The sequence below is a fragment of the Typopeltis vanoorti genome, chromosome 21 (genome assembly GCF_054136105.1).
Source record: "Typopeltis vanoorti isolate ZY-2024b chromosome 21, IOZ_Tvanoo_1.0, whole genome shotgun sequence".
Classification (NCBI taxonomy): domain Eukaryota; kingdom Metazoa; phylum Arthropoda; class Arachnida; order Uropygi; family Thelyphonidae; genus Typopeltis; species Typopeltis vanoorti.
Genome location: NC_143569.1, coordinates 108,247,207 through 108,260,051, shown reverse-complemented (window position 1 = coordinate 108,260,051; position 12,845 = coordinate 108,247,207). Strand labels below are relative to the sequence as shown.

The 12,845-nt window shown below is 36.2% G+C and overlaps 1 protein-coding gene across 3 annotated transcripts in view; it reads right to left on the bottom strand.

Moving 5' to 3' along the window:
* LOC150095180 (calcineurin-binding protein cabin-1-like) overlaps positions 1-12,845 on the bottom strand; it is a 1,028,489-nt gene that overhangs the window by 469,726 nt on the left and 545,918 nt on the right. For all 3 annotated transcript variants that reach the window (XR_016550194.1, XM_090411711.1, XM_090411712.1), the window contains exon 28: positions 6,949-7,050. Coding sequence is in view for 2 of the 3 variants with exons in the window: in XM_090411711.1 (XP_090267837.1) it covers positions 6,949-7,050 (102 nt within the window). In the remaining variant the exon portion in view is untranslated. The remainder of the gene's footprint in view (positions 1-6,948; positions 7,051-12,845) is intronic.

The following is a 12,845-nucleotide window of genomic DNA, read 5'->3' as shown; positions in this document are numbered from 1 at the left end:
TTAAGAGTATAATTGGCAAGGGCGCTAGAGTCACTGAACAATGTGGCAGTGGATTGGAGCTGTGCTAGAAAAAATTGCTTTTAAATGGTGTATAGCGTGACTTCTGTCGCAAATTGCACTATATATATATATATATATATATTTTTTTTTTCTTTTTTTTTTTTTTCCCCCTTCAGTAATACAAGTGGTGCTGCTTTTGGATTTTAGTTTTGTTTATGTTGTGTTATTTTTCGGTTACCGAGAAGACAAGGTCGGAGTCAGATGCATCTAAGGTGGAACAGAAGAAGATAAGTTTTCGTGCTTAGTTATTTAGTATAGTTAAATATAGTTTATACTTTAAATTACAATATATATATCTATATGTATAAGTTAAAAATAGTTATACTTATAATATCGCGTAAGTAAATTAGCTTACACTAGACAGTTTAGTATTTAGCACCTACTTTACTAGTTCCTCAGCACTATTTGAATGATGGCAGCAGCCACAGCTCCAATTACAAATGATCTCTGAGATGTGGTTGATGGAAAGCATTTCACAGCAGGATAGGAAGAGAAAACACGGTGGTGAAGTACTGCGTATGATAAGTGATGACTTATGTCCTCTAAGAGTGGAGGCTTTTGAAGGGCAATGGCACTAATGGTTTTGAAAGCATATGGTGTGAGGTAGAGGTGGGCAAGACAGCATATTTAGTGGGATGTTGCAAAAGCAAAAGAATGAATGAATGTGGAAGAATAACTTTATTGAATGCAGATGGTACATGAGTGTCGAAAGCTAAGGAGATTGTTCAGTTAATGAATGCTCACTTTGCTAAGATATATCAACCAGGTGTAGTAGCATGTTGCACAGTGCTACTGCTACTTTGGATGAAGAGTTAGAGGTTGATAAAAATGAGGTTGAAGAGCTATTGCATAACCTGGATAAGAATTTGTCAATAGGGATATAAGGTATATCAGTCCGTTTGCTCAAGGAATGTTCAGCTGAATTGGCTAGGCCTTTCTCACGTTTGTATAACTTGAGTCTCAGCTCAGGAATGAAAGGAATGCATGATAGTTCCATTGCAAAAGGGTGGTGCAAAAACTGATGTGTCTAACTACTGACCTATGAGTATCTCTGGTGTGGTAGTGAAGATTTTAGAGAAGTTGGTAAGAACTCACATACAGAAATGGGCAGATAAGCATTCTATATTCTGCAGGGAACAGCACGGGTTTACTAAAGGAAGGTCATGTTTTTGCAATTTGCTCATATTTTATAACAATGTTACAGTCGAGTTGGATAAGGTGAATGGATACACTACGATAATGTTGGATTTTTCTAAGGCATTTGATAGGATACTACATGAGAGGCTGTTGTGTAAACTGGAATATAATCTATATGAGACTGGAATATAATCTATTGACTTGGATCAGGGGATGGTTGAGAGACAGGTATCAAAATGTGGTATACAGTGAGTGTGAATCTGCCAGATTTAAGGTGACCAGTGGTGTACCTCAGGGTTCAGTCCTTGGGCCATTATTGTTCAATCTATACATTAATGACTTCAAGCAGGGTCTATCATCAGATTTGCAATTAGGGATGCTACTGATATTCAGCAATCAGAAAATGATTTGAATAGATTGGAAATCTAGGCATAAGAAAATGGCTGTCAGTTTAATGTTAGTAAGTGTACAGTTATGCACTTTGGTGTGATTAGATTTCCAGCTGCATATTATATTAGCAGAGTTATGTTACAAGAAACTGAAGAGGCACGGGATCTTGGTGTATTGGTGGATAAGAATTTAAAGTTCAAAGGTCACAGAGCAAAAGTTGCAAATACAACTCAGAGGATAATTGCTATGCTGACGCGAACCTTGATATGTAAGGATAAGAAAGCAATTTTGCCTCTTTATAAGGCTTTGATAAGACCACACATGGATTGCTGTGCACAGATTTGGTCTCCTTATCTTGGTCTTTTTATACCAAGGGGATAAAGAAGCTGTGGAAAAGGTGCAAAGAAGAGTTACAAAGATTATATCCGGATTATGGGATTTTGATTATGAGGACAGATTTCGAGTATGTGGATTGCAGACTCTGGTTAACAGGAGAAAGAGGGGTGATATGATAGAGGTCTATAAACTTTTGAATGGGTGTTATAGCATTACATATGATGAACTTTTTCATTATATGGAAGGCAGAGAGAGAACACGGGGGGGGGGGGGGGGGGCATCCATGGAAGTTAAGGTTGTTCTCAGTCAAGAAAGGGGTAAGAGCTAGGTTTTTCTCCCAGAGAGCAGTGAGTGAGTAGAATAATTTGCCCTTAGGGGTAGTGAGTGCATCTAGTGTAAATGAATTTAAGGGAAGGTTTGATAGCTGAGTTGGGTAATTTACAGCCTCTCTCGATGAGTCCTTGACTCCCTGGAGGTCTCAGGGAGTCAAGGCCTTGATAGAAGCCATAGTCCTTGATATTATTATATCAAGGACTATGGTTGAGGTATATTTCTTTACATAATATGGTTGAGGTACATTTCTTTACAACCTGGCTCATTTTTTGAATGTACCATAGACGTAAAATATAGCATTCCTAAAATCCTTCTGACAAGATGATCGTAGGTTGGGGAAGGATTGATTATTTTCTTAATTCTTTGAAGGAGAGATACCACTCTCTGGTATCCCTCCTTCAACCACCATCCTATCCATCTCACCAACCCTATATCTATCCCCATCTGCTCCAGTTTACTCATTAGGGTTCTATGTGGTATCCTATCGGTTTACTGGACCTTGTCCAGTAGTATTACCCCTATCCAGTTCAGCCGTCACTGTGTTATAAAACGTGAGCAAGTACTGAGGCATGATCTACCCTTCACAAAACCATGTTGTCCCCCATACAATATCCCATTTTCATCTATCCAATCCTGTATTCTTTTCTTGACTAATTTCTCTAAGACCTTGACAATGATTCCTGATATGCTAATCGGTCGGTAATTTACAACAGCAGTATTGGAACCACCTTTATGGAGTGGAACTATTTTCCCCTCTTTCCACCCCCTCGGGACTAACCCAGACCTGAGACTCAAATTAAACAAAATGGCCAAGGGTACTGACAATTCTTTAGCTGCTTCTCGTACAACACGAGCTGATATACCATCCAATCCCACAGATGTATTGACATTGAGGTTATGCAATAGACTACTCACCTCCACTTCATTCACCACAATTCCCGTATGCTCTACTGGTACATTCGTTTCTGCAATGTCACCACCTGGATGATATATTCTTACAAAGTGCTCACTCAGTAACTCAACTATATCAACTGATTCAGTTTCCTCCCTACCATCGGCATTCTTTAAAATCATTCTGCCATGTACATTTTTCCTTTTACTTGCTACATACCTAAAAAACTGTTTAGGATTCTCTTTAGCCTGCATGGCCAATGTTCTTTCGTAATCCTTTTTTGCATTTCTTACCACAGTCGTTACCCTTCTGGCCTGTGCTTTATACCGTTCATGTGCCTGCTGGTCACCTTTCTCCTCAAATTCCCTCCATAGTTGTTTCTTTTTTTGCAGCTCAAGCTTAATGGTTATTCATCCATTTAACTCCTAGTTGATTTATTATTCGGACTCTAGGTATACAGTCAGCCATTGTTTCATGCAAACACTTCTTAACTACATCCCATGAACTATCGACTTCTAGTCCTTGCAGTTGTACATGCCATGTCACTGAACCAATCAAACTCCTAAGCTTGTCATACTTTCCAGCCTGATAATTCCACATGTTCTTTCTTTCTTCTTCTATGCATTATTCCTGCTTCCCATGCAGGGTCCGCGTGTTACTTTTAGATGCGACTTCTTGTTAGTACTACTCCCAACCGACCCATCACCTGGTCTGCCGCTGGGGAGGGGGGACATATTTTTGACTGTAGAGGCGTATGTTCACGGGCCGGTTTGCCTGTTTGCGGGATGAAAAATGCCAAATAAACTGGTGGAAAAAACCCTACTGACTGCGCCCAAGACCGGCTAACTTGGCTATGCCTGAGGAAGATCCTCAAATTCCTCACGTCTACAACGGGAATCGAACCTGGGACACTCCTTCCCCAAGCATATGGTTGTGAAGCGCAAAGCCACTAGGCTAACCGTGCGGTCGATAATTCCACATGTACCCTGTCTTAATTGAAAATTCTACACTTTTAGCCACCTCCCAAGTCAAGACACTATGATCACTCTCACCGATTGGTGGCAATGTGGTCATATTTGTTACAGCCAAATCCTCAGATGTAATTAATAGGTCAAGCACTCTCTGAACCCTAGTATTTTCCATTACATGCTGTTGCAGATAGTTATCCCTTAATAACCGCATAAAATCCAATTCCTTCCTCCCATGTGTCCTCTCCTCACTCCAATCAATACGACCATAGTTGAAATCTCCCATAATAATCACCCTCCCTCCACTCATTTCTTCTATTTGCTTGTGCATACTGTCAACACCATCTTTTCCATCACCTGGTCTATAGCAGCACCCAACTGTATATTTAGTTCTGATATCTCACACCACAATCTCACACCAAATGGCCTCAAATGTGCTCTTTTCTCTATCCTGCAATTCAACTTCTAATCTCCTTGGCTGCAGCTCATCAGCTATCATTAACAATACTCCTCTCCCCAATTTATTCTCCCTGTCATTCCTGAACACACTATACCCATCACATTCAATCCCACTAGTTATATCATCTACAGTCAGCCATGTTTCACTAATGCCAATAACCTGGGTCTGGAAGTGCCAACTATGGCCAAATACTCTTCCTTCTTGTTCCTAATACTCCTAGCATTAGTGTACATGAATTTAAGACCCCCATTAGTCCCAACCCTACCTTGATGCCTTATATTAACTATCCCACTCTGATTTGTTGTCCTTATTTGCTCGGGCATATTATATTCATTCTTACATTCAACTGCCTCCCTAAGGACTGTATATCTACTCCCCGCCCCTTAATAAATCTAGTTTCCCTGAATTTGCACATCTACCACATTCAGCAACACTTTCTCAAGTCTTCTTACACCGTAACCATTCAAATGCAAGCCATCCATCTTATATAGATCCTTTCGCCCATCGAACTCACTCCACAAATTCCACACCACTCCTCATACATAACCCCCCCACGCATAAAGTCATTCGCAATTATGGCCCTCCTTTTAAACATTTCACTGTCATACCGTGGCAAAAGACTAATCATTCTAACTCTCTCACTCTTTTCTTTTGCTACCTCAAACAATTCATTCAGGTCTTCTATCATTTCCATTTTGTCTCCTTTCAAATCATTCGTACCTGCCACAACAATCATTTCTTTCACCCTTTCCTTTTGCTCTCTAATAGACTCAAATACATCCTCAAATCGATTTTGTCAAATCCTCTACTATCACACCTCATACTAACGAGTCTCCATACAGCACTCTATCCTTCATTTTGTTCATGTTCACACTCATACGTCTATTTTTCCTGTCATACTTTTTATTATTGGCTGGTTCATTCAGTCGACTTTTGCTCATATGCTCTAGCTGCTGTTTTGCCCTTTGCATCACACCATTCAACAATGCGATCTCACTCATTGCGTCTATCTCATCTTTTTTATTCTCAGTAAAACCATTAATACTATCATTCACACTTTCTACATTCACACTCTCACAATTCTCTGGTACAACTTCGCTGTTTCTTGTCATATCCCTATTTTCTTCATTCTGAAGTTTGACAAAAATATCACACTCACGATCCGAAATACTCTTCAAGTTCTCATTCTCCCTACATTTTCTACACAAATTCACTCCTTTATTATCATCTAACCACACTCCGACCGCACTCCGCAAAGCGTACATTTAGCAGCTAGTACACTGAATCATCTCTTTTATATTACCGTTCTTTGATAAAGATGGCGAACCATCATTACTGGCCGCCATTTTCCTACGTACTGGAGGCATACTTACTTGCAACGTATTTTATCAAATTATAAATTATACACATCAAAAACACACAAAAGATGCACTAAGAGACACAAGGCAAACAAAACTACGCAATATTAAATAAATTTATCAACGATAACTGAAAATAATACTTATCTTATCTGGAGCTTTCACAAACACTACACACTAAGAATCCCTCTAGTGGCGACAGTCCCAATAAAATATGTTATAAAGACACACAAAATACTTCTAAACACACGAAAATCGTTCTAATATACTATAAAACCAATTTTCTAAGGAAAAACACACACAAAAAACACCAAAAATCACCAATTTTACATGAGTGCTAAATTACACCGACTTTCCTACAGTATGTACATATTTGATTGTTAGGTATTCTTTTCATCCAAAAGTACATAACCTTAAACTTCCCTACATTAATCTGACAGCCATTATTCTTTGTTTGCACTGTCAGTGCATTTTAATCATCTTTATTAACTATTGCTCTAACCAGTTTTACATCATCATCAGCAAACAACTGGATAATCACAACACAAATGTAATGTTTAATCATAGATCACTGTATTCCTCGAGTAATTATGAACCACTTTGTTCTAATTCTAGTCTTGGTTCAATTTTACATTATCAGCAAACAATTGGATAATGACAACACAAATGCAATGTTTACTTCATAGATTGCTGTATTACTAGAGTAATTATGGACCATTTGATTCTAACATTATTACTGTTCATTAACCAAAACACAAACCAAAATATAATAAAACAGAAGTAATATCTATGATTCTCAGTGATAAGATTGAGATTATTATAATTATTAAGAAAAAGGAAACCACTTAACTTTTCAGGGAAGGGGGGGAAGATTCATAACAAAAGAATAATACAATTCTTCAGGAGCAAAGAAATAACTTTAAAAGAATATAACAGTATAGCAAAAAATCAGTTACTGCATTTATAAATTTTGAAATAATTTTTACTCAATCAGAAAGAAGCAAATATGTTTACCTCAGCAGACACAGTATTTGTCCTATAACTATCAAATTCAGGTAACACATTTGGTTTAAAGTACTGGTATACTTGAGCAGCATTCTCCCAAGTAAGCAGAATCTGTAAGTTTTCAACATAGCATGGTTAACAAGCTTTTACTTTAACAAGAAGCAGATGTAAACATTAATATACTGAGAATTACAAAAGTAATTTTCAAGGTATAAGATGCTGTTGTAATATCTTTGTGTTACCTTCTTATGATATATATATACATACAGTTCATGCTTCACGAGTTTTTTTTTTTTGACGTATCAACAAAATTGAAAATATGAACATTATTTGGGGTTCAAAGGAGATGGACGTACACTATATGATCCTCTCAAGAAGTATTATCCAGCCTCTCCTCTCCATTCCAACTCTCTTCTCCACATGGCGAAACATGGAACCTGAGCCCAACTACCCAAACTAGGCTGCAGATTGCTGGCAACCAGCGCAGCTGAATATTTTGTCTACTAAAGTTTCAGTATAGAAGAAACTGGATGCACTCTGGAAAATAACTCAAATAGGTTAACACATATGAGTAGGACAAAGAGAGGAAACAGAATGAAAATAAACAAGAATATCTGGAATGTTGCTACCTGTATGTCAAGTCTTTTCTTCTTCCTTTTTATGTATTGGGCCTAGTGGCCTATTATGTAGCTGTCCTTAACCATTCCAAACTATACCCGTCCTGAGGATAAGGTGGTTAGACCTATGCCTCCCAGTGTGTCCCATGTTTGTAGATTCGTGTGTCACAGGGCTGGTTTGCCTGTTCTAGGGAGATGAAAAACCCGAGTTTCCTGGTGAAAAAAATCCTACCTCCATATGAGAACGGCTAAATCACCTTTCATCGAAAAAGTCCTCACATCACTGACAGGAATCGAACCCAAGTCTTTCACCAAATGGCTTTGTCCATACCGACTGAGCTACAGAGGATCTATGTCAGAAGTATTCATCACAAATACTAAGATTTAGACAAAACTTTAAACAGGAATATCAAATTATTGGTAATAACTTGAGATGCGCCAAACCATGATCTGCCAAAGCTGCATACTTAATTAAATTTTATAAATATAAGCTTTGAGAAAAAAAAAAAATACACTCATTAAGATCCATCTGTTCATTGGATATCCACAGATGCCATATGGTCACTCAGATGCTTGGTGATGTTCCATACCAGTTCTCACTATGCAGTCCTGTTGTATGCTTTTCTGGAGGCTTCAACACTCTGAAGATCAGTCACTCCAGACACCTAACCATATATCTCATTGACAGACTTACCCCTTCCTCTTTTTCCAGGAAGTTTACTTTCTATTACTGTTCTGAGAAGCCCTCCTTCCAACCTTTCAGTGTGTTCAAATTATTTTAACTTTCTTCTGTCAATATCCTTAAGGAGCCTTCAAGTTCTACTGATCCTTTCTAACAGTCATCTATTTGTCTATTTTCAGTATATGATATCCTCAACAGCCCCTTCTGTAGCACCACATCTCAAAAGCAGATATCCTTTTCTTATCTGACTTCTTTAGGTTCCAAGTTTCACATCCATAAGACACTGTTGGAAAAAACAGCTGTATCCAAAAGAGCTGATAAAATTTTTTAATAAATGTGTATTTTTTGTTCAAAACATTTGTTTATAAAATTTAATTTAGAATGTTTAAGATTTAATTCAGCATGCTTCAACTGAGTGTTTTGGCAAAATATAACACTTCACCTAATCATGTAACCACAAAATTCGATAATAAAAAAGATGATCCTTCATCGTGAAATATGCTACATGGAACATTAGAAGCATAGCACATAAAGAAGAAGAATTCAATAAAATTATAAATGACAAAAATATTGAAATTGCAGTTCTTACAGAAACAAAAGAGACACTTAAAGGAACAAAAGACAGTTAATTACAATACCATATATAGTGGAGTGGACAAACAAATACATGCAAAAGCTGGTGTAATGATTTGATTCATAAATCAATTAAAGCAAAAATAACTCATTATACATACTGGAATGAAAGAATATTAGAAGTGTGATTAAAACTAAATAAAGAAAATTTAACAGTTGTTGGAGTGTATGCCCCTGAAGAAGGAAAAGAAGAAGAAAATGATTACTTTTACAAAGTTACAAGAAATATATGAAAAATTAAATAAAACAGACCATATAATTATAGCCAGAGATCTTAATGCCAGAATCAAAATGAAAAAAATTAACAATAATATACAAAAATTTGGAAAACCAACAGCAAACAAAAATAGAAAGTGACTCATTGATTATACAATAATAATAATTTACAAATAATGAATACATTTTACAAACATAAAAACATACATTAATATATGTGATGTGCAAGAGGACAAAAATCAATAATAGACTACTTTATAGCAAATGAAAAAGCAGCAAACCTCTTCCTAGATGTTAAAATTAGAGGAGGGCTAGAAATTGACACAGATCACTATTTAGTACAGGCAAAACTAAGATTTCCACCAAACTGGCTATGAAAAATACAAAAAAATAATAAATAAATAAATACAAACTAGAGAAACAAAATCTAATTACATAGTAACACTATTAAATGATTCAAGTATAAGAAATTTATTCCAAAAGAGGATTAATAACTACTTAGAAAAAATACAAGAAAATGAAGACATTGAGAAAGAATAGAATAATATAAAAGAAATTATCGCATCAGCAGCATATGAAAGTCGAGGAACACACAAAAAATATCATAAAAATAAAAAGTTACATATATAGGACAATGAAATAAAAACAATAATTGAAAGTAAAAATCTGGCTTTTAAAAGATGGCTAAGTAGAATCTTCTCTTAAGGCTTGCAACTTGGAATGTAAGGACCTTATATGAAGCTGGGAAGTTAGATAATCTTATACAAGAACTTGAAGCAATGAAAATTGACATTGCTGGTATCAGTGAAGTCAAATGGACTAATATTGGAAAAATAAACAGAAAGAGCCATTCAATTATATACTCATATGGAGGCAGTCATAGGAATGGAGTAGCATTTGTACTAAAAAATAAGATCATGCAATCCGTACTTGAATTTTGGCCCTTAAGTGATAGGATATTTGCATTAAAAATTGCAGCCCAACCTTTTAATATTTTTATTGTCCAAATATATGCACCTGCTTTTGATTACACAGATGAAGATGTAGAATATTTCTACGAAGACAATGAAAATGCATTAAACAACGCTAAATCAGATGACATAACTATCGTTATGGGAGATTTAAATGCTAAAGTAGGCTCAGAAAAGATCTCTTCCTGAATGGGAAACCAGGGCCTGGGACATAGAAATCCAAGACGTGAAAGATTAATATAGTTCTGTGAAGAAAACAGTCTGGTAATAGCAAATACCTTATTTAGACACCCTCCTAGAAGAGTTTACACATGGAAAAGTCCCGGAGACACCTGTAGGAACCAGACTGACATATAATGATTAAAAAAAGATTCTGGAATAACATCTTACATGCCAAAACATACCCAGGGACTGATATTGCATCAGACCACAACCCTGTGGTCATTAAAGTAGCAATAAAATTAAAGAAAACAATGAAACCTCTAAACATAGAAAAATATGATCTTGGCTCCCTTAAAAATCAAGAAATACAAGATAAATTTTTACAGGAACTGGCACAATCCACTGCTGTTAATGTTTCTGATCCCACCAAGTATCCATACACTAAAGATGAGATTGAAGACAGATGGCAGAAATTTAAAGAGGGCATGAAAAAAGCAGTAAAACAAACAATTCCCAATTCATTTTAGAAATTATAGACTTTACAACAGTGTTATAAATAACTTTTAATTTCCCGACGTTTCGATCTTCATATTAAGATCATCATCTGGAGCATATACAAATATACAGGACAAGCTGAGTTACATTACATACAGTAAGATAGAAAAACAATGATTGATCACATGCTATTCTACTAGCAAGACCTCTAGTGAAAAAAAAATTAACAAATTAATTATTTAGAAACTAGATCAAGATAAATACTATTTATGATAACTTGAGCAAACATTCTTTCTTATAAATAGTTTTCTTTCAGTAACAATGATGTCCTATTTTTAGCATTACAATTGTTATTTCTGATTTAGGATCCTGGATTATCTACAGTCCTGTTTATAGTTACTCTTAGAGAGGAAGGTTCCGTGGGTCGAATATGTGGCTTCCATACGTTTGGGATATTTAGACCATCATTATTGTTCAGATTAGGGTAGTTGATAATAATCTCAAAGGCTTCCTTAAATTTGTGTTCATACCATGTTTTGGTGTGATGTAAACAACTTGTACTTTTCCACTCAATTCTATGTAAGGTGTTCAGGGCTTGATCAGAAGGGCCAGCTTCACCATAGATATTATATTTATTGTGTCGTTTATGTTCCTTTTGTCTGATAGGAATTGTGCGTCCTGTTTCCCCTATATATGGTATATTACAGGTGCAATAAATACAGTATACTCCAGGGTGGGCCAGCGGAGGGAGCGGGTCTTTGGATGAGTTGAGTAAGCATTTTAATTTTGCAGGAGGTTTAAAGGTGGCTTGGAGGTTGTATTTTTGTAGTATTCTGTTTATTTTATCTGATGCCTCTTTAATGTAAGGAATGGTTATAGTTTTATTGTAGTTGTCTGGTTTATCTTTGTTTTTTATTGATGACTTGTAGAGAATTTTGTTAATAGTGTTTTGGCTGTAACCATTTTTTAGAAAAGTATTGCTGATAACTTTAAATTCATCTATCAGTGCATGTTCATTGGAGCAGATCTTCAAAGCCCTGTTTTTTAGAGTAGTAATGACACCTACTTTTTGTGTTGGGTGGTAGTAGGAATTTATATGTATATATTGTCCAGTATATGTCAGTTTCGGTAAACAGTGAAGGAAAGATTGCCAGAAGGAAGACGTGTGACAAGTGTATTTAGAAACGGAAGTGTGTTCAGTTTTTCAATCTCAATTGTGAACTGTATGTGTTTGTCTTGTTTGTTTAGGCGGCTAAGGAAAGTATCTGGCAGACATGGGATCAGATCGTGAAAACATTGTCAGCAGTAAAATCATTAAAATCAAATCTGAACATCATAATAACTAGAGCCGATAAAGGAAGAGCTACCATTATTCTAAACCGAACCACTTATGTAGAAAAAATGAATCTGCTAATCACGGACAATAATACATACCAACTCGTTAACTACGACCCAACCAATAGAATAAAAAAAGAAAACAGAGAAACTGCATAAATCAATTACTACATGGCCTGAAGATATGGTCAAAAAACTACTTCTGCATTAAGCTCGTTCCCCCAGAATTTACGGTCTACCAAAAATGCACAAAAATACCAATAGGCGAAGGGATAGATAGCCTGAATTATCACCTAGCCAAGAAATTAGTGGTAACACTCAAGGAGTTGGTAGGTCATTTCCCCTCCTATATCAGAAACACACAACACTTCATAAACATAATCAAATACATTACATTAGAAAAAGATGATTTATTAGTCAGTTCTGATGTCTCTGGCCTCTTTACGAATGTCCCCCAATCAATGACCCAATCCATCTTTTACAGAACAAATTTCCTCTAGATATCACGGCGCTCTTTGCATGTATTACGTTCTGGTTATTTTGTATAGCAAAACGCTTTCTACCTACAAAAAGAAGGCATAGCCATGGGATTACCATTATCCCCCCCCCCACTATTGCTAACTTTTATATGGATCATTATGCGCAACATACTTTAGATTCCTCTCCTTTAAAACCCAAAGTCTGGCTGAGATACGTTGATAATGTTTTCGCGAACTGGTCCCATGGCCACCAGACTCTAGACACTTTCCTTAGCCACCTAAACAAACAACACAAACGCATACAGTTCACAATTGA